Here is a 20571-nt window from a genome sequence, read left to right as displayed (position 1 = left end):
ACTTCATTCCTCATTTTAAAAATTTGAGGGTCGGGAATGGACCGATCAAGAGCATGTCTACGTTTATCAACGTTCCACCTTGAGAATATATATTGAATTCAAAGCAAACAACCACATTCAAATTGACTGCATTCATATCATTGATAGCAATGCATTGCAAAGATCCCTTACTCGGGGCTAGATATGGTTTGTATGTCCCTTATGGTTCAATATGTCTTTCTAACAGCAATCAGATTGAAAACGTGCGGAGCACTATCACTTGGCCTTTGAATCACAATCTTTAATTAAAAGGTGGAGAGAGCAATACCGTATGGCAAAAGCGATGACGATATCCGGTGTTCACATGTCGTCCCACACCCTTGATCTTAAGATAGCACAAAACAGACAAGTTTCCTGCCAGGTCAAAGCCTTCCGACGCCAGGTCAAGAAAGGGCTTTTAACGACTCAAGAGGTGGAAGAGAAAAGGCAAATTGTCTTCAGTCTCTATGCTGATGGTATGAATGATCTCGAATCCTGGACCGGTAAGGCTTCTAGGTTATTACCAGGGTAATATTGGGGAACTAATTGATTTCAGAGTACCGATTTCAATTCTTTCAGACATGAGCATGGATAACGGTCAAAGGATCCGGCGATTTACCTCGCTATCAAGGAGATTACCGCCTGCTATACCGATATATCATTCACCTGTCGCCGCGCATGCTACCAATAGTACAAAGCAAACAGAAGGTTTGGAGCCAAACTTGCTCATTTGGGGGGGAGGGGCCGGGTATAGATACAAGCGAATTGGTTTATGAGAAGTAACAGACAAATGATATGGAAGTCCCACCGAGCGCGTTAGTCACTATATTCAAGAGAGATATGCGTTGATTGTATAATCTTCTGGTACAGTAGAATTCGAAAACAGTGTCCCCTGGGGAAATGACGCTTTGGTCTTCGGGCCTTGATAAAAACGGGGCTTAGCCTAATTTGGCAATCTTGTAAAATGATATTGTCTGTGACTGGTGATTGTTATACCGCTTATCTGAATACTGGTTAAACTTGTACGAGCCGAGAAACAAAGTGTGTCTGCCTGAGGGGTAGACTGTTTTCGAATTCTACTGTAGCCCCCGACTTGTCCACCGTCGAAGACATGAAATATGTGGTGTGCTGTGGCTTGACGTATGTCATAATACTGTTCGTCGCATAGTAACCCTGAAAAGAACGTGGTGCAAGAAGAGCCAATTTGGGAGGAGTTTTATTGTGCCGGACGACGAAAACAATCACCTAACAAAGCAATCACGGCCTATCTGCAGGTCAAGGCCCATTGAAAAGTTGCCTTGCTCATTCAAGCAACCTTCAAGGTAAAGCACAATTCTACGGTTGGAAGCTGCTTCAATCGCCCTTTTCACATCACTAGCACATTTTGCCCGAGTGTCCCTGCACAGATGCTTGACGACGTGTTCGTGTCCGAACCGAGCTGCTTTGCATAACGCTGTGTCCCCGAATTGATTAGTAGCGGTAACGTCCAGTTCATCTACTTCCAGCAAAAGATTTATGATAGCCGAGTGGCCACGGTAAGCGGCCAAGGAAAGTGCAGTGTCTCCCATGTAGTTTTTGAGATTGATGTCGGGTGGTGTCGTGTGCTCAAGGAGTAACCTGGTAACTTCCTGGTGGCCCATCTCGGAGGCAACACAGAGAGGGGAGCCGTTCGATGATTGTTGATCTATGTCGATGGTATCAACGCAAAGTAATCGGCGTACAACTTCTACATGGCCCTCGCTGGCAGCATAGAACAGTGGAGGGGCTTCTTGCACGTTCACTTGTATGTCTTCCCTTGCGAGGAAGAGTTCCACCATGCGTAAGTCCCCGTTCCAAGCAGCGTAAGTGAGGGGGGTGTATCCGTAGTCGTCGCAAACGTTGGGATCTAGGTCCTCATTGGCGAGAAGGACACATGCGATCGGTATGTTTTTCGTTCTCGCCGCATGGTGGAGAGGTGTCCTGCCAGTTTGACCGGCCATGTTGACGTCTACATGGTCTTCTGCGAGAATCTGTAGGGCTACAGCCGTGCGTTCGAAATCTGCAGCTGAGCAGAGTGCCGTTGCGCCTTTAGCATCTGGGGCGTTGATATCCACAGCACCATAGGCTAAGAGAAGCCCTGTGATCGACGTATTGCCATATTCTGCTGCGATTTGGAAGGCGGTGCGACCGTAAATGTCTCTTGCTCTAAAATTTATGCCGCATTTGGCCAGCAGGCACTTGGCTACCGACATGCATCCATACTCTGCTGCGATGTGGAGAGCAGTGCAGGAGTGTCTGTCCGTTGAATTGATGGAGATCTCTTCATAGGTGAGCAATTGTTGGACTGCCTCCGCGTCACCGTTTTTCGTGGCTTGATGCAACAGGCTCTGGCCATCTCTATTCCTAGAATTGGGATCTGCGCCATGGGAAACCAGTAGAGCGACGAAATCTTGAAGGCTTGCCTGTACAGCCTGACAGAGCAGACTGTTTCTGATAGTGACATTCTCCAGTAGAGTCATTCTTAAATTGGGATCTGAATGGAGAAGTAACAGCCGGGTAATCTTGGGGGTTGTTTCCTTGGCAATAGCAAGGCTGAATGGTGAAAAGTGTTTGTAATCTGGCGTTCGTAGATCGCTGCCCCTTTCCAGAAGGGCTTGCACCAGGTTCTCATCGCAGTGAGCGATGGCATACCAGATAGCAGACCGGCGCTTGATATCAATTGTATTCAGACATGGAGCAAAATCGAGTAAAAGTGTTGCAGTAGACAGTTTTTTGCTTGCAATGGCATATACCAGTGGAGTCTGCCTGCGGTGGTCTTGCCAATTGATATCCGCCCTCTTATCAAAAAGAAGTGTACGAATCATTGTCTCGTTCTCAGTGCGAATTGCATAAAATATTGGTGTGCGAGATTTATCGTCTGTGGTATTGGCGTCCGCTTGATAGCTGCGCAACATCATTTTCACAAATTCCGAGTCGCCTCGAAGAACCCCCCAAAACAAGGCAGAGCTGCGTTGGTTTCGGACGTTGAACTTGTACAAATATTCGAGCAAAAGAGCATTTGTTGCTCGATTGAGGCAAGCCAGCTTAAGCAAATCTCTCGCTTGATCTAGGTTGTCTGCTATGCAAAGAGTAATTTCAGGAGGAAAGTCGAGGAAAGACATCTACCAGTTACGTTAGTATCAACTCATGTACCAAGGCGTGCAGTATCGGGAGCCGGATATATTCACATTGGAGTATTGGGTTGAAGAGGGGCGGGAGTACGATTTGTTGCGTGTGGGGTTGGTTTTGGCTGGTGACTTGAATGAGAAGCTGAGAGATGAAAGATAATTCCTACTATCTTATATATAATCGAACCCCGGATGCAGGATGACGTTAGTTCCCGCGTGGTATGAAGTATCGGCAAAATCCAGGACCGGTTGAGGTTCCTGGGAACCGGGAGTTGTTTATCCGGACCCTTACTATGTGAGTAATTCCCCTTACGGATCAAGCTAGTTGGTGATTGGGTTGAAAAACAAATGGTCCCTAGTCGCCGATAGATGATAAAGGCGTAGACTTCCCGGCATGGAAGTCTGGTTCCTAGGCTCAGGCAAGAGCTCCTAGAGGTTGCTTCTTTGCGGTTAGACTTTCACAGGCTTCCGTGAGCAAGAGAACTCTCGGGGTCAAGACGTATGCTCCTAGCACTAATAGAGCTGCTAACAGGAATGTGACCGGTTTCTTGATAGTGATGCGGAAATAAAATTACATCTCCCGGAGCTATGCTATGTCGGGAGTCACTGATTTGAATTCCTTGAAAACACCCAGTCTGATGGATTATTACAGGGCTCACATTACATTCGAAAACGGTGTCGCCAATAGCAAAAAAGTATAGTTAAATATGTGTTTCAATACCAGAGCGGCTTAGCGACTCTGCAGAGAAACCATTGCCGCTCTTCGAAACTGTGAAACCTGGTAAGATTCAACTGTTCCCAACGCACTACAGGCGCTGGACACAGCGGGACGGACTTGTTTTTGGCGATCCGTTTGACTGATATTCGACAAAGTCTAATAACTATTGCCAACTCAAACCGGGGAATAGCGGTCCACCGTTTTCCTGCGCCGAGGTGGAACGTATCGCGGTCCTGATACACCTTCTTCGGTGCCTTTGCTCTTGCCACCCAGTGCTTGAACTGTCTCGCAAGGTCCGTCTCTGTATGAGGAATCGCTCCTCGCGTTGGAACTCCGCCCGGAATGTCTAGAATTTCCAGCCTTGCGGCCCTTGAGGCGTGTGCAATAGCGCACCTGGAGGGAGCCTACCGACCTTCCAGGAAAATACTCTGCGATTCGTTTCCATGGCAAGCTCCGCTCTTCCTTCAATTCAATCAGAAGCTGGTCGTCCTTAGACAGGATTCGGATTGGCCTAGTCGTTTTCCCAGCGCGGGACCCTTTCTGGGGGGTTGCTTGGAATGCTGGCTGCCAACTTTGTTTCCATAATGTGGTGTAGCTCTGCCTGATCTCTGAGAGCAGGAATGCTCTGCCTGCTCTTCAAAGGTAACTGAATAGATGACCCTTGGCAATAGTATCTGTCGCGTAAGGAAACCTCGGATAGGAATCGTTTCGATATCGTGCAAGCTTGTTGGGGAAGTCTGATTTGCGGCCACTTTGGATTGAACTGCCTCGCCGACCGAGAGGCGTTTAGTGTTCTGCCGGGGAGGTCTAGGCTTAAGCTGCACGGCAGGTGGCCTTGCTCTTTTTAGTCGGTGGGATGGAACACTGTTTCCATGTGCGTCTTCGCAACTTTCGCCCATGTAGTCCGCATCGTCGGGGCCATCAGGGTCATCGCTGCTGTCATCGGATATATACTCATCCCGGTCTCGCTTTCTGTTCGGAGAGGCCATTCGTGTTATTGAGACAGAGTCCTTCGTTCCTAGCTCTTGGGAACGGCAGTTGGAGATGACGACCGACGGCTGGTCCAATACTGGGGCCTGATCCAACACTGGACAGAATCCTGTAACTTCCTCTGTTGGGTTACATGGCGACTGCTTCTCGCTGTCTTGAAATGTGGGTGAGATTGAACGCGCCAATGTACCATTTTGACGAAGTTTTGGATATGCTGACACGCTCTCGGCATCACGACGCTGTAGCTCACCTTTGTTGTCATGAGCTGCAGCCCTGTCTTTTCCTGGCCAATAACCACATGGCTTTCGGAAACGGGCTGTCTGTTGTACTTCTCGGCTGGCATGCTTTGCCCGATGACGCAAGCTGCCGGTTTCGATCCTAATTCGTCTGCTTCAATTCCAGCATCTCCAGACAACAAATTCGTTGGAGTGGATTGCTTTTCCTGGCCCGCAGGGTCAAGGATTTGGCCATTGACCATTGTATTGCCGTCTGCTATATCTATTGTCGGGTTCGCATGTCGCAAAATGTCTCCCTCCATCGTGGCTTCGTCTGCATTCTACCACGTGAGCCAGAGGACTGGGCAAATTTTCCGCCGCTCAGTGTGAATTCCCATGTGTTCTTGACCGGTCGTATCTTTGGCCTCACAAAAGAAAATCGACAGTTGGCTGTTGTAACAGATGACATCCATTTCCTGCCAACGTCAACGAATAGTCTTCCGCCAACCCCTTCTTCTGCAACCGGGAAAAGGAAGCGCGTTGACCGATGGACCCAAAGAGCCGAGCCAACAACCCCGTCCAAATCCGCTTCCCAATCTCATGATCGTCAATTTGCAGAATCTATCAGAGCGAATACGCCGGTTGACGAAGATAAGGAAAGTACTCAGATTACGTGGGCTGACACGCTGGATGGAACCGAAAGTGCTCGGCAGACAAGTACACCAACTCCTGAAAGGCGTTCACAGAGACTAAGAAAGACTTCATACGCCGATATACTTGCACAGTCTAAATGAGAATACGGCCGAGGAAACGAGGTTTATATCAGTTCGTGTTGCGGATATTAATCATCCGGGAGCTTCTTCATTGGCTCCTGTGGATTTTATGCCAGTCTCGCACTTGATTTCCAACTTTATATGGTGCATTTTAACGTCGCTTTTCAATTCTATCTCTTACCACTCCCCTGCCTTTTCGTTTCAGGGCCGATGCGTGCCACGCGCGCGTCTTCCAGTCAATGATATGCGGTGTAAACGGCGGACCTGTGAATTACTGTATCGGGTTAGTTTTGCCTTTTTGGGTTTAGCACCCCAATACGCTGTCACTTAACCTCCCTTTAATGCCCTCCGACATAAAAGACCCCGTCTTCGCTCTTCCTCCCCCTCTCTCACTTTTTCATTCTTCCTACCCCTCTATCTTGCACTCATCGCCGCCCCCTTTCTTTTACTCTGGCCCCCACCGACTACTGCGCATTTGCTTTCAGCCCGACGCACTGCCCCTTTCATTTTTACCGGATATGCCGCTCGATCCGACATCCAGCTTGCAATGCCGATCACCCAGAAGCGTAACCACTGGGATGATACAGCATCCTGTTCTTTCGTGTGGATAATCCTACTCCTTCCCTAGGTAGTGACTGAGCACCATGCTACGAAGATATCCATGTCTCCCTCTGCCAGTGCGCCTTTTCGTCTCTGATTCCGCGGACCTCCACATCTGCAAAGTTCCGGTATACCCTCGACGCCGCATATCCCTCCGTCTGCCCCATCTGAGGTTGCATTGCACAGTCATTTATCATTGGACCATAGCACAGAACGGATGTGAAACCCCGTGCATTAGCGCGAGGTTGTGTCATGGTTCGCAAAACACTAACTACATTCCCATTGATTACACACGGCTAATGTGCAGGTCTCGTCATCCCTCCGTTCCCTGTTAGCTAACTTTGGACGCTGACATATCGAGCGTCGCCATTTGGTAAAACATATCCAATGAGAACAGACACTCATTCGCGCGGCCTCACAGTTAGGAATCATAAGAAATGCATTATAATTGCAACGCATTTCCACCTACTCCCTTCGGTCTTTGATTGCCACATATCCCGAAAACCTGAACCGCTGAAGTTGCCTCAACGTTGAAAGTCTTTCTAACGCCCGGAGGGCCACTAGCACAAGTCAGACAGGAAGCGATAGAGGGACCTTGCCAACTGTAGGACTCGGCTCAGCCGCTTGGATTCCCAGCCGAGTTCTACCAGCTATGTCTTCCACGATCTCATGTATTCATTATTTTGATTCACCGTGTACCAGGCAGTCCAGCAAGATCAGTGGACGGGACCGGCTATGGGGCTGTTACCCAGCTGATACGTGCCGAATCTTCTCTATAGGAAATAGAATAAGATAAGACCGCCTGTTGTTTGAAAATCGCGAAGTTGAATGAAACAGCCACCGTACGATAACATGTCCTTGTTTCGGGTTAAGACTATATAAGTCCAAGCACCTCAGCAAGTCAAATGGTACAAGCCCCAATCGATCATCAAGACCAGGTCCAGAATCTTCTCTGTAGAAAGCATTGCCAAATAGACATGCTTCTCTTCACAATAGCATGTGGTATCTTCGCCAGGCCGGCTGAAAGCGGAGAGCCAACTCAGGTCCCAGCAAGCCTCTGCGAACCAATGCTTCACAGGTCTTTGTCTCCTCATCAGAGTCAATGAAGATGTATTCTGCATTCCAGATCATATCCTTTGTCTTGCGTTTGAAGTCGTATGCCAGCAAGGCCATTGTAGGATAGACATTGTGCCAACAAGCAGAAATAAGACCATCAAAAACTTCGTTGCGGTTAAGTTCTGGAAAGTCCATTTCTCCAAATCGGCGATCCCATTCCGCGGCGCTGAGGATAGCGTCGTCATAAGGTTCATGGCCATATACCATGAAGTATAGAAGTGTCCCGACGGCAAACTGTTCAGTTCTGGCGGAACAGAGACCGTATGTGCCTTTCAATGGTCCAACAAGTATTGGTTTGGCCCGTGGAGGCAAGGTACCTTCAAGCGGCTGTCCAATGGTGGTGGCACGACCAAAATCAGCCAGCTTTAAGTTGAAGTTCCTGTCAAGAAGACAGTTGCTTGCATGCAGATCATTGTGACAAAAACCCATTTTCTCCACATACTCAAGAGCAGAAGTGAGTTGTTGTATCCACCGAGCGATGAGAGCAGGATCCTCGTATTCCTTGACTCTGATTAGACGCCCATGAAAACCATTTGTTCCTGTCTCTCGCTCCTGGCGTTCATAGAAGCGAGGGGCGATTGCCTTATGCGTGCAATATGATAGAAAAAGATAGTCAGGGAGCATGAGAAAACATTCAATAATATTCGGACATCGATCCTGGCACTCATTAAGACGTTTATAAAACGCGATCTCCTTGAGGAAAGGATGCCCCGCTGCCTTTTCTTCAGGGGTTCGGTCGCGACGAACAGTTTTCACCACAATAGTTGGAGTGACGTGGTAGATATAAGCGTCGAGTCCTCCGCCAACCCAGCTATGTTCCTCGAGAGCATCCGCGTAGTGGAAGCCCATGGCGAATCAAAACACATGTAATCGTAGTATTAGCCGTGCAGAGTTTTGGCAAAGATGTACAGAAGTAATAACTGTTTGGGTGGTGGCAAAATAGTTTGGTACAGGTGTTGTGAGGGAAGGACAGCAAGAGTGGAGAGAAGAGAAAAAGGGAGAAACCTTGGGATATTGTCTTACAAATAAAGGCTCGACTAAATACTCCCACGCTATGCCTTATTCGTCAGAACGAGCCCCTTCTCTCGTTAACTAGGGTCGTTCCTCTATAGGGGAGAATCAATTCTCTATAGTAAAAGTGCACATCAGAAAAGTCAATACAAAAAAGATGATAATTACGGATCATAAATACGAGTTAATACCTAAATGAATACGAAAACAGCAAGCGAGTTGTTAGTGTAACTAATTTGACGCGTCTCAAAAATTCGCGCGGGTTGCTCTTCGGACCGCCCTTTGGTCCACTAATAAATAGATCTGGCAGACCTTCCAAAACAACAACAAACTCGACAACAGCACAAGAACAAGCAGAAAGAATGACTGCCGCATTATCCAACTCAGGATGGGGTAGCTCATCAGTCCTTCACAGGTAACAAATTGTCGAACTTCGCCGTGCAATATCCACGAACAGTCAAAGTTGCCAAGGAATTCTAGAAGGGTCGTCAGATTACGTGAAAATGAGTATTACAAGGAGAACTGACAGGGAAACCTGAAATCAGCTGTAAATTTCTGAGGCCCACCTGTTGCGACCTCGTACCATTTTGCATCGGCTGTCTGGGCCCAAAGGCCATTAGCCTTGCAGTCATCGCAAGGAAAATGCGAGGTAGAACTGGCAATGTTATCGTTTCTGCCTGTCTCTACCCCACAATTGTTACATCCATCATCGGGGATCAGACTGCCGGGCGTCTCAACCTTATGACGGCAAGCACGCATCGCTATGTTGTAGTTTCTCTTGCACATGTTGGCGTGATCTGTTCTGGTTAGTCATCCTCTTTCTAAAAGACCTGGGAGAACAAATACCTTACGGCAGAGGCCTTGTCCGTGTTAGAAGCTTTGTGCCTATCGGGTAAGGAGAAGAGGTTTGATCTGTGTCAGAAGCTTGCTGTGTATCAGACCAGAAATTTTAAGGAAGAAGTCCCTTTTATAATCATGAGCCTCGCATGATGTGAGACCGTTAGGACTGCACTTCCAAGAGTTGATGAGCATTGCTACACACTATCTGTATACAGTAATGTCTGTGGTAAGAAGGTTGGCTATTGGACGAGAGGCACATCTGGGAATATATTGAGCAATGAGTGTTGAGAGTAGAGAAGCGGCCAACAGTGGACAATAGTAGGAAAGAATGGTCAGTCGCATGCAGAATTGCACACAAGTAGGCAATTTTAGTCGGTGGTGAGCAGCAGTGTACAGAAATGAGGGAACAATATGTATCGACATAAGACTGTGCAAGTCAATAGCACGCTATAATGGTCAGTAGTAGGTAGTAATGGGCAGTAATGGACGCTAGAAGGCAAACTGGGCGGCAGAAGATATACTAAATTTAGGAATAGGGCAGGGCGTGTGGGGTGAAAGCGACTCACAGGAATCGCTTCCCTGTCTTTCCCTAGGCTATGGTTGGTGCAATGACCGAGCGACTGACCATAAATTTGTGCCGCTTATGCAGCAAGCTGCAACCACGTCACATCCAGTATTAGACTAGGAGGGTTAGTGGGAGGTCAAAGCTCAGGATACGACATTAGGAGGAGGTTTTCGCCCAATTTGTCCCATTGCTTCTGTATTTTGACTTGTTTCTTCAACCTTAGGTGCTTCACTAGCTGGCGACACCATGTCATTGACTGAGCATTTCTTCGACTCTCTTCTTCACCAAAAAAGCATCCTTGACAGTAGCCCATTCCTAGATGCGAACAGCCAGAGAGGACTAGAATCGTCTTATTGTCTTTTGCATAACATAATCAAACTCTCGGTATCGCGGCAGTCCCAGAACAGACATGACAAGGCGCGACAACACCTCAAGAACATCTACTCCATAGCGAAGCCGCTGTTTGTCCTTGTTACTGTCACAATCTCCATCTCCGATCTGGCATCATTGGACCATAGGGAAATATTTCCTCGTCTTGCAAATTGGTGGCAGGACAATGCACCCTCCCAAAAGTTCGAATCACGAACAATTGAGCTCATTCACGAGCTGGACCACGAAAGAGAGAGAGGAGGTCTTGTCCATGTACAACGTATAGTATTTCTTCCACTTGCTGAACGCATTGTACTAATTTTTTTTTTCAAAAGAGAGAACAAAAAGCAGAACTTTTAGGAAGTCTCGAGGTGTCAAACAGAAGAGGGTGGAATACGCCGTCTCTCCTGCAGAGCCAACACCGCAAAGGAGCCAAATTGACCAGCCCACCGGATTTCAAAATGCCCTCTCAGAATTTGGTAGTGTCCCTCCATTATTCGCTTTATTGGGATTGTGCTGACGGATGGATTGCAGATAATGATAGGACTGAGAGCGGCCTCAGCGCGCAGTTACCAGTTTCTGGGGGATCAGGTTTGTTTATATATGACTATGATTTCATGAACATGCTAATATGGCAAAGGTTCCATCGGAACTTTTACAGTAAATATGACCGACGAAGAGCCAATATTTTTCCTCTCTTCACAGCTCATGGGCTTCATCCATGCGTACCACGCCGATTTCCCTCATCTACAAGCTGTCAGTGAGCTGCTTCGAATTAGCGGGCCTAACCTGCAGCTCTCATACTCTCTTCTCAATTTGACACCTCCATATATCCATGTCGATCTTCAACTGCCTCCCGGGTTAAACGTTAACATCGAGGTATCGAGGGAATTCAGTTATTCCTTCATTCAGTATCTTTGGATGCTCCAGACATCAGGCGTCTCCGGAAAGGAAACGTCGTAGTAATACGTTTCTAAACATGAGGCCAGTACGTCCATCGCTCAGAACAAGAATTCTTTGGCCACTCCCTGTTTTGGGGCCTGTTGAAAGTATATCAATGCTGCCCTCGCCAACGCGCGAGTGGATGACGCCCTCTCCCTCGTCTCCGTGTATCAGGACCGCAGGGGCGATACTTGAATCTAGAAATTTCCCGTTGAAATACTCTGTTTCAAGGACCACGGCCTTCCCATTCTACAAAGATAAAGGTAAGCAGTTGAAAAACGCAAAACATCCAGGATTCTAACCAACAAGGATTTTGCTTCCTCTTCCAGGCCTTTATCATCTTGTGCCCTTGGCTTTTGAAATACAGATTCATTGATTTTGTTCATGATAATCCCGACGTTCAGCTGGTCGTCGTTGGTGGTTTAGGGTGTGGGAAAGGTTGATTGGAACGTGTCACCTAATTCTCGGCGAGCGCGTCAGCGATTTTCAGGGTGATCAACTCGAGAGTGGCATGGTATACTTGCCTTTAAATATTGCCTTCTGAGTAGAATTTGTTGAAGACCGGTGCACTTTTTTTAAAGGATTTGTGTTGAAACTGACTGTAAAATAAAGAGGAGCCCACCGCGGGGCTCCCCCAACTCCCTTTGGGTAGCAAATACAAGTCATGTGATTTCGCGTCACCGAGAATGGATGCAAGAAGCATGTCATCCTCACCAGTCCTTCATATTTGCAATAAGGTCAAGGAAGACATATAATTTTTATTTCAAACTTATTTTCCCACCTACCTCCTTCTATATGAGTAGTGAAATACCGCAGACAATGCCGATAATGAAAAACTAGGTGATGCCGTACACCGCAATAATTTGACGAGGAACATTTTGCTTACCTCCTATTTTGCACCATTTTGTCCCATTTTGTCCCACTAACAATTAGTAGACATTATTTGTACCAACTTTTGTCTTTACGTCATGTCATCACTGTCTCATAGAGTCTCATTCTGGTGCTTCAGATGACAAGATGGCTCATTTTGTGTTATTTAGTCCCGTTTATGTTTCACTTTGTTTCGCAGTCCATCATTTCATGCTTTCACTGCCGTAGTGGAGTGATATTGCCCAACAATATGCCTCACCCCTCAGTGATATGGAAGTGGACAGACCTGACCACACCTGAGCTAGCAGACGAGGACGAATCACATCAATCTTTCCCTGTGATGTGCACATAGACGGGTTTGGCCGTCATTGGCTGTAGCTGACGACGTCAAATCAGTTGGATTAGCTTGCCGCAAGCACAATCAACTCCCCTGGACATGCATGCAAGTTCACACAGTCTGTTGCGCCGATCTGTATACAAGAAAGACAAGACACCGGCATGGACGACTAGGGACGAACATATAAGAAGGAGCAGTTTCTCAGGCTTCTGTTGACCTTTCCATTCATCATTGGCATTCCAATCTTTGGTCTACTCATACCAGCTCCCCATACTGCACCAATATTTCTCAGTCGTCCAACCGCACAAACATGGCATTGGCACAGAAGACTGCAAAGGCGTCTTCCTCTCCCTGTCCCCAAGGCTTGACGCCACCAGGTAGCCCAACGAAGGAGTCGACTATGCCTCCTGCCACCTTGAAAGATCTGATGCTTCTCTTTGGTGTGTTTCTTGAGAACGCGCTGCTCGATCTTGCCGACCAAGAACCTCCAAACACTCCTATCTCCCAGGACCAATCCCCACCAGGCCTTGACATAGGTCGACTGAAGCGGTTGATGGTCAAGCTCACCCACGATGAATGTGCGTCAGCTGAACTCTCCTTGGCAACTAAGCCTGCTCGGTCTTCTTCTGCCAGCAATGAACAGGAAGAGAATGTTCAGGCGGTAGACGAGATTGATCTCGAAAGTCCGATTTGTACCACACCGGATGATTTCAAGTCGTTTGAGAAATGGGCATCAAAATCCCAATTCAAAACAGTTATGGAAACGTGAGCCAGCGGCCAACCACCCCTTCCACTTTCCAGATAGCTGACGCCGGTCTAGCTGGGACAAAGAAGCATGTAGATACAAGATTGCCAAGCCAACGGAGACTAGCAATGACCTGGACGACTACGCTGAGTATGCATTCGTTGTCCGTGAACGTGTTGGTACGTAACACCTTTGCATGCCGGACCGAAAATCTACTAATAGTATGATCAGACCGAACGTCCGAGGAGGTAGTTCCATTCATAGACATCAAGTCGGAAGGCCTACGCGACATCCTGCGAGACGTGCTGCACGACATCAAGGCCGTTAGCCTTATGGAGGACAAGCCATCGGTAATTGAGACAGTATTATCATCAAGGAGCACGCTGACGTGGATTTAGATCGAGCAAAATTTCCTTTTTCATTTCCTCCCAGAGCTCGACAGACGTGCGGAGAACATGGATAGCAGTTCGGACCATGAGTCGGCACATGCGAAGCATCTCCTCTTGCTCATCGACCACCTCAAGCACACATATGCTTCTACTTTGCAGCGTCTCGAATCAATGTTAGAGTACGGTCATATTACATATGACCTTCTTTGGGCGCTTTTCAAGCCTGGTTGCCATGTTTATACCACATGCATTGGCACAAAAGAGCCGCGATGTGTCGTATTCGAAGCGGGCGGAGAGATGACACAAAATGACGAGACGTGGTTGAATCTCGAGTGCAGATTTCTTGATTATAACGGAGTCAAGTTCGGCGAGGCCGGTATCTTTCTGCGAGTGGCCAAGTTCCGAGGATCAAAGCCGATCGAAAGCCTTGAGGCCTTCCCTCTCTGCCACCATCCAAGTCACGAGCAAGTCCGGAAAGATTTGGTCGAGAGAGGTCAAAAGTTCCGGAATTTGGCCGGCTCACATGTTCGACACTGCGAAGGCAGCGCATTCTTTATGAACAAGGGCAAGGCTTTCAAAGTCAACATCAACAGTCGAGTGGCAGTAGACGCCGCATTTTTCCATGAAATGCAGCCAAATTACTCCCGACCGTCACTCCGCGACATTGGGTTCAAGGATAAGGATGGAATTTCAGTCATTGACATTGGTGCAATGCTCATGGAGGACCGTGAGCGAGAGAAGGAGAAAATGCGAGGAGACGGTGTGGATGCACAAAAGCTGAGCGAGGCAGATTTACTGGTCTCCTGCCCAACACTTTGCTGTTTCAGTTTCAAGGAGAAAATGTTCTGTATGTGACACGACTGACAATGGTTTGGTGTCCGGCTAACGGGATCCCAGTGGAGTGCGCAGTTAGTGCTCTTAGGGACGTGGATTGGTCACCTGAATCGTTCGATTGCCTGCAGATAGCCTCCGAGACCAAGACACTCCTCTTGTCATTGGCGAAAACCCGCCTAGGTCTGATACCCACGGTACCGTTTGACGACGTGATTGACGGTAAAGGACAAGGGCTCAATATGTTGCTGAAGTATGTCGGTGAATTGTATCTGCCCTGCATAGTCTTCAGCTGACACGTGCTAGTGGTCCGCCAGGCGTCGGGAAGACTTTCACCGTCGAGGCAACCTCGGAATATTTCAAACTCCCTCTCTACTCGGTATCAACAATTCATTGCGTGCATATTGGCCTAGCTGACTTTCTCAGATATCTGCAGGTGAGCTTGTTGTCGATCATGGGGACTCCCACGCACTTGAATCACAACTTGAAACCATTTTCAAAATCGCAAGGCATTTCAACGCTATTCTTCTTTTGGATGAAGCCGACGCGTTCATGGCAAGTCGTACCGAGCTCCATGATAGCCATAATCGTCTGGTCACTGTTTTCCTCCGCAAGCTAGAGTATTACCGGGGACTGCTTTTCTTGACTTCGAACCGGGGTATCCAGTTCGACGATGCAATTCTGAGCCGAATCCATTTGACCATTGAGTATGAAGATTTGACAAAAGACTTTCGCAGGGGCCTCTGGAGAACTTTTTTGTTCAAGGCCCGAACACTCCAAGGTCCTGCCGTGGTTGAGGAGGAGGACATCCAGCGATTGGAGTCTTTGGCTCTCAATGGACGAGATGTGAGTTCCATACTATCGGGTATATATCACTTGCTGACTGCCATCAATCAGATCAAAAATATCGCAGCAGTTGCACACGCTCTCGCTGAGGCAGATACAACGCAAATCAGCTATAAATACTTGGAATTAGCCGCGAAATCGAACCAAAAATTTTCCAAGGAGTTTGGCAGTCAGGGTCCTGTTGACGGAATGTATATCTAATAACATGCATGGCAAACTTGAGCGGGTAATTCTGCTGCCAGGGTTTTCAGCAACCCCGGACCTTTACCGCGATATTTTCGGTTTATACACGACAGCCTTAGGTATCAAAATGGGATGATAGTCTTCAATGCTCTTATAATGGTCATATCATTCCGAAAAGTTCTCAAGTTCGAGGGTCTGGCTCACATAATAAGTCGGGTGGTGTCGATGCACATGAATAAGGAGCGCACTTCGCCTCGGGACATATAGGTGACCATGAGAATTTGGGTAACAAGAATAAGATTGCTAATTTAACAGGTAGAAAATAGATTCCTTATCACAAAACCGAAGACGTTTTGCATCTCCTGCCTCCTCGACATAGTCGTCGTTTCGCGGCCTCCGGTGTCGGCGTGGGCCGTATTGTAAAATGTAGGGGTCCAATCAATGGTATTCAACTCTCTGTATTGCTGTATCGGCCTTTCTAGCAATTTATCTCGATTACTAATCTAAAATTACAAAATGCACAGAATCAATGGATCCTCCGGTATGCCGGTATGCCAATGCATCTAGTCCGACACCAACAAGGTCCGTTTTGGCGCTCCACAAGGCTCCGTTCAGCTGAGCCCGCTGCCTGTATTTCTTTCGTTGCCGCTGTTAGGTATGTGTGCTTTTATCTACCGGCAATCGGGTTCGAGCAAAGACATATCTATAATCTAGAATGAAGCAAGCTGCGGATAATATATCTAGGTGCATTGACAACTGGCACTTGCAAATATGAAACGGTTGTGTAGTGCTCTGTGGGATTTAAAGATTAGAATTTAACTCATTTTGTTGCTAAGCTTGCTCCAAAGCTCCACATCTCGGCTAGGCTCTCTATTGCTAGTCCGAATGCCGAGTGACTAGTCACGTGTGGTCACGTGTGACTGGCCGTCGCTTGGTTGATTTCCCATCTCCGTCACATCTCCACCGTAAACTGTGATCACCTACGCTGAATAGAATTTAGTCATGCGGGCCGGCGAAGAAGTGTAGAGGCAGAAGCGTCTCGTGGTAGATGAGCCCCTGCTAGTCTGGCCGAGCGACGGGGGCCGTTCTGCACTCTGCTCGGCAGACATTCCTTGGGATCCCACTAACCGCGGGCGCGACTCACTCTGGCGAGAGTCGTTTGGTGATGGATTCCTCATAATGGCAAGCTCTCTATCAGGAGACGATCCGCTTCCCGAGTTGACAGAACTGGACTAGAAATGGCTTCCGAAATAGAATCAATAGTGATTGATATATTTATTATGTGGCTGAGATAGCAGGAAAACCTCCGTACTACGTCCGCGAGACATTGATAGACCTGGCTACGGCTTATGTGGCCTATGGATTTGCACTGAGTTACTTCCCCCTGTCTATGGGCGGCCGGGCCGTTGACCGTAGCTCCATAGCATTTAACGGGCCTATGAATTGCTTACTAGTAAGCCCTTCAGTCACAGGAAGTTTTCATAAATTTATAATATTCAGCCACGCACGTATATGTTCTATAGTACTGAGTTACGTATTCGAGTTATTTGAGTAGCAAATATATAATGAATTTGTTCGGTCATGATAAAGCCCAGTAGGAGCAATGGACTATCGAGTCTAATTGAATTGAAAGTGTGATCCGAAATACATAGAAATAGCGATGCGACTAATTGCGTATAAATATATGTATGACAACAAAACATGCTGAACCTACAAATCCACCCACAATATAATGTCTACCAGTCAAATCAATGAAATTACTATAAACACGACATATCCGTTATACTACATAATAGGATTCACCTTTTATTATAATCAATCATCTACCATACTAGTGGTTATTGGGGGTAAGGGGACTGATAGATTTCCAAAAGTTGAACCCCCTATTTAAGAACCTTACATAATCTGATGCGGGAGGTCTAGACATTGACCACCTTCAAAGCCCGATCACTCACATCAACACTCACATTAACACTCACCTCAACAGATGAATATCCCGGTCACTGAGTTGATCATGAGGGCTGGGATCACGTGCATGCATATATAATATACCCGTCTACTAGCCTACATGTATCCAACACACAACACAATCAACTCCCCTCAATAACATGAATACCGAAGCATCACTTATCAACAGTTTAGGCGCTGGCCACCTCCTTCACCGCCCCACCATTCAACAACACTCACATCAACACTCTCTCCATCCCACCCCAACATCATTCTGTCTATCTCTTAGCGTGATCTTCTTCCACTCGGATGTTGATGGAGGTCAGCAGATTAGCGTCCTTGGGATTTTATCGATACATGCAGATCTGCTGTTACCCATTTTCTAAAATGCCAAGCCGCTTTGATATTCCCCGTAGAGAGCCCATTCTGGCATGCGGGTCTCAGAGGGGCCTTTGGCTTCTCCCCCTCTCTTCGTAGATTGAGCTCGACTATAGAAACGTCACTGGAATTCCTCTCCTATCAACACAACACCGGTCTCTTTCTTCAGCCGTCCCGTCAGAGTGCTGGGCATTTGAGTTCCCAGAGCAAAATTCCCTTTCCTGCAAAGAGATAACGGAGCAAACTTGTCCCTGAATTGGACTTTGTGTATCTTACCATATTTCCGTCCAATCCTGTCATAATGCAGCTGTATCGCCTCGGTCTTCTGGTCGCTTCTTTCGTGTCCTCTATTGGAGCACAGTCGATCTTCTCCCCTGCCCGTCCCCCGGCTATACCCCTCGCTGTTAGGTCACCGTATCTGAGCACTTGGCTCAATGTAGGAAATGACGGTGGTAATGGTGGGCACTTGGCTGGTCAATGGCCTGTCTTCTGGGAGTAAGTTCGTCATCATGCTTCTTTGAGCTATATGCGAACTTTCGTACTAAGAAAATAAACAGGGGCCAGATCAATGGGTGGACAGGTATGATTCGCGTTGACGGCAGTACCTATACTTGGATGGGCCTGCCCGGATCTAAAACCGTTAATCAGACCGCGTTTGAGTATACTTCGACTAAGAGTATCTTCACGATGAACGTGGAGAATAAGCTCGAAATGAACATTACTTTCTTGTCGCCTGTTACGCCCACCGATCTCAAGCGCCAGTCCCTCATTTTCTCTTATCTTAATGTCGAGGTCTCTTCTCTTGACGGCCAGAAGCACGATGTGCAGGTCCACTCGGATGTATCTGCTGGTTAGTGCTTTGTCCCTTTTTTACGTGCAGTAACTGACGAAATGTTAGAATGGGTCTCGGGCGACCGAAACGCCATCGCAGAATGGGAGTATGGTACCACTGACGGTGTGGCATACCACAAGGTACACCGACAGACTCAGCTGGCCTTTACCAAGAAAAGCCAGCAGGGCGAATGGGGTAACTGGTACTGGGCCACCGACGACTCGAAAGATATGACCCACCAGTCTGGTGCGGATACCGATGTCCGTGGTCAGTTTGCGAGCAATGGAAAACTCAACAATGGCGACGACACCAACTTCCGGGCTATCTCATCTACCTGGCCCGTATTTGGGTTCTCATACGACCTGGGCTCGGTCGATTCTTCGCCCGTAAGCACGCTCTTCTCACTCGGCCTAATACAGGATGAAGCCATTCAATACGAAGGTGCTTCCCAGTATGCCCCAGTAGCCTCCTTGTGGAAGAGTTATTTCGCTACCGAATTGGCCGCCCTTTCATTCTTCCACAAGGATTATACCGAATCGAGCAATGTTGCGAGCTCTTTGGATAGAAGAGTGGCCCAAGATTCAATTGCCACAGCTGGTCAAGACTACCTCATTGTTACTTCGCTCTTGGTTCGGCAGGCATTCGGTGCTACGCAGCTTTGTGGCACGCAGGACAAAATGTACATGTTCCTGAAGGAAATCTCTTCTAACGGCAACATGAACACTGTGGATGTTATCTTCCCAGCTTACCCGATTTTCCTGTACACCAACCCCGAACTCCTGAAGCTCATTCTCACTCCTCTGCTAGAGAACCAGGAGGCTGGGAAGTATCCCAACGGCTATTCCATACACGATCTAGGCTCGTCTTACCCGAATGCCACGGGTCACTCCGATGGCAGCGACGAGAAAATGCCATTGGAAGAGTGCGGAAATATGCTGATTATGTCTTTGGCTTATGTGCAGAAATCGGGCGACACTGACTTTTTGAATGACCACTACAGTCTTCTCAAGCAGTGGACAAGTTATCTGGTCGAGGACTCGCTTTATCCTGCAAACCAGATCTCAACAGACGACTTTGCCGGCCCCCTAGCGTGAGTGAACCCTCTCCCTGGAATTTTCAAAACTTACCGGCATGATTAGCAACCAAACCAACCTCGCACTCAAGGGCATTATCGGTATTCAGGCCATGGCAGTCATTGCCAACCAGACTGGTCACACTGCTGACGCCGCCAATTACTCGAGAATTGCCAAAGACTACATCAATCAGTGGCAGGACCTGGCTATCGCCAAGGGTGCCAACCCGCCCCGAACGACCCTGTCGTACGGCGACCCCGCTAGCCACGGTAGGTTGAACCCTGTCTCGAGTCCGAATCCTGCTTACCATTTCTGCAGGTCTGCTCTACAACCTCTTTGCCGATGCCCAGCTTGGCTTGAATTTCGTTCCACAGTCTGTCTATCAGATGCAGAGCGACTTCTACCCAACAGTTGCAAACAAGTACGGCGTGCCTCTAGACACCCGCCACACATACACCAAAGGTAAGAGTCCCGATGGCTCAGTATGTATGGGCAAAATATTCACAATTCGATAGGTGACTGGGAGTGCTTTGCAGCAGCGGTCAGCTCGGTTGATACTCGGGCTATGTTTATAAATGATCTAGCAACCTGGATCAACGAGACACCAACCAACCGAGCCCTGACCGATCTGTACGACACTATCTCAGGAGAGTAAGTCGATCTACCTTCAAACCTGTAATTAACCTTGCTGATGGGATCTAGTCACCCTCAAAATACTTTCGTCGCTCGCCCCGTTATGGGTGGCTGCTTCGCTCCTATCCTCGTCCGCTAGCGGAAACCTTCGTTTCTTGTTCATTTATTTCGCTTATAACACTTTCTGGCCTTTCCCTCGTTGAT

General features: G+C 47.8%; 7 protein-coding genes across 7 annotated transcripts; 3 read left to right on the top strand and 4 right to left on the bottom strand.

Annotated features, from left to right (window-relative positions):
• Positions 1–1259: 1259 nt before the first annotated feature.
• On the bottom strand, positions 1260–2954 carry N7489_004648 (ankyrin repeat domain-containing protein; the record flags this gene model as incomplete). The annotated part of the gene is made up of 1 exon (XM_056710400.1): positions 1260–2954. One exon carries the CDS (start codon positions 2952–2954, stop codon positions 1260–1262), a length of 1695 nt encoding a protein of 564 aa, XP_056568821.1.
• Positions 2955–4056: 1102 nt separating this feature from the next.
• N7489_004647 (SANT/Myb-like DNA-binding domain-containing protein) lies at positions 4057–5410 on the bottom strand (the record flags this gene model as incomplete). Its single annotated transcript, XM_056710399.1, is given in 3 exon segments — positions 4057–4511; positions 4574–5111; positions 5123–5410. The coding sequence occupies 3 exon segments, from the start codon at positions 5408–5410 to the stop codon at positions 4057–4059; spliced, it is 1281 nt and encodes a 426-aa protein (XP_056568820.1).
• A 2037-nt stretch (positions 5411–7447) lies between these two features.
• On the bottom strand, positions 7448–8425 carry N7489_004646 (uncharacterized protein; the record flags this gene model as incomplete). Its single annotated transcript, XM_056710398.1, has 1 exon — positions 7448–8425. The coding sequence occupies one exon, from the start codon at positions 8423–8425 to the stop codon at positions 7448–7450; it is 978 nt and encodes a 325-aa protein (XP_056568819.1).
• Positions 8426–11027: 2602 nt separating this feature from the next.
• On the top strand, positions 11028–11324 carry N7489_004645 (uncharacterized protein; the record flags this gene model as incomplete). Its single annotated transcript, XM_056710397.1, has 1 exon — positions 11028–11324. One exon carries the CDS (start codon positions 11028–11030, stop codon positions 11322–11324), a length of 297 nt encoding a protein of 98 aa, XP_056568818.1.
• N7489_004644 (uncharacterized protein) lies at positions 11295–11689 on the bottom strand (the record flags this gene model as incomplete). Its single annotated transcript, XM_056710396.1, has 2 exons — positions 11295–11552; positions 11606–11689. The coding sequence occupies 2 exons, from the start codon at positions 11687–11689 to the stop codon at positions 11295–11297; spliced, it is 342 nt and encodes a 113-aa protein (XP_056568817.1).
• A 1131-nt stretch (positions 11690–12820) lies between these two features.
• On the top strand, positions 12821–15522 carry N7489_004643 (ATP-binding protein; the record flags this gene model as incomplete). The annotated part of the gene is made up of 8 exons (XM_056710395.1): positions 12821–13275; positions 13331–13434; positions 13487–13605; positions 13654–14491; positions 14542–14728; positions 14782–14854; positions 14902–15321; positions 15373–15522. 8 exons carry the CDS (start codon positions 12821–12823, stop codon positions 15520–15522), a joined length of 2346 nt encoding a protein of 781 aa, XP_056568816.1.
• A 2608-nt stretch (positions 15523–18130) lies between these two features.
• Positions 18131–20506, top strand: N7489_004642 (uncharacterized protein; the record flags this gene model as incomplete). Its single annotated transcript, XM_056710394.1, has 7 exons — positions 18131–18324; positions 18387–18679; positions 18728–19751; positions 19801–20003; positions 20053–20196; positions 20250–20385; positions 20437–20506. 7 exons carry the CDS (start codon positions 18131–18133, stop codon positions 20504–20506), a joined length of 2064 nt encoding a protein of 687 aa, XP_056568815.1.
• Between the last annotated feature and the right edge of the window lie 65 nt (positions 20507–20571).

Source organism: Penicillium chrysogenum, assembly GCF_028827035.1.
Source record: "Penicillium chrysogenum strain IBT 35668 chromosome Unknown utg000002l_segment0_segment0, whole genome shotgun sequence".
In the NCBI taxonomy this organism is placed as follows: Eukaryota; Fungi; Ascomycota; class Eurotiomycetes; order Eurotiales; family Aspergillaceae; genus Penicillium; species Penicillium chrysogenum.
Note: the sequence above shows the minus strand (reverse complement) of the source record. Positions and strands in the feature narration are given on the sequence as shown.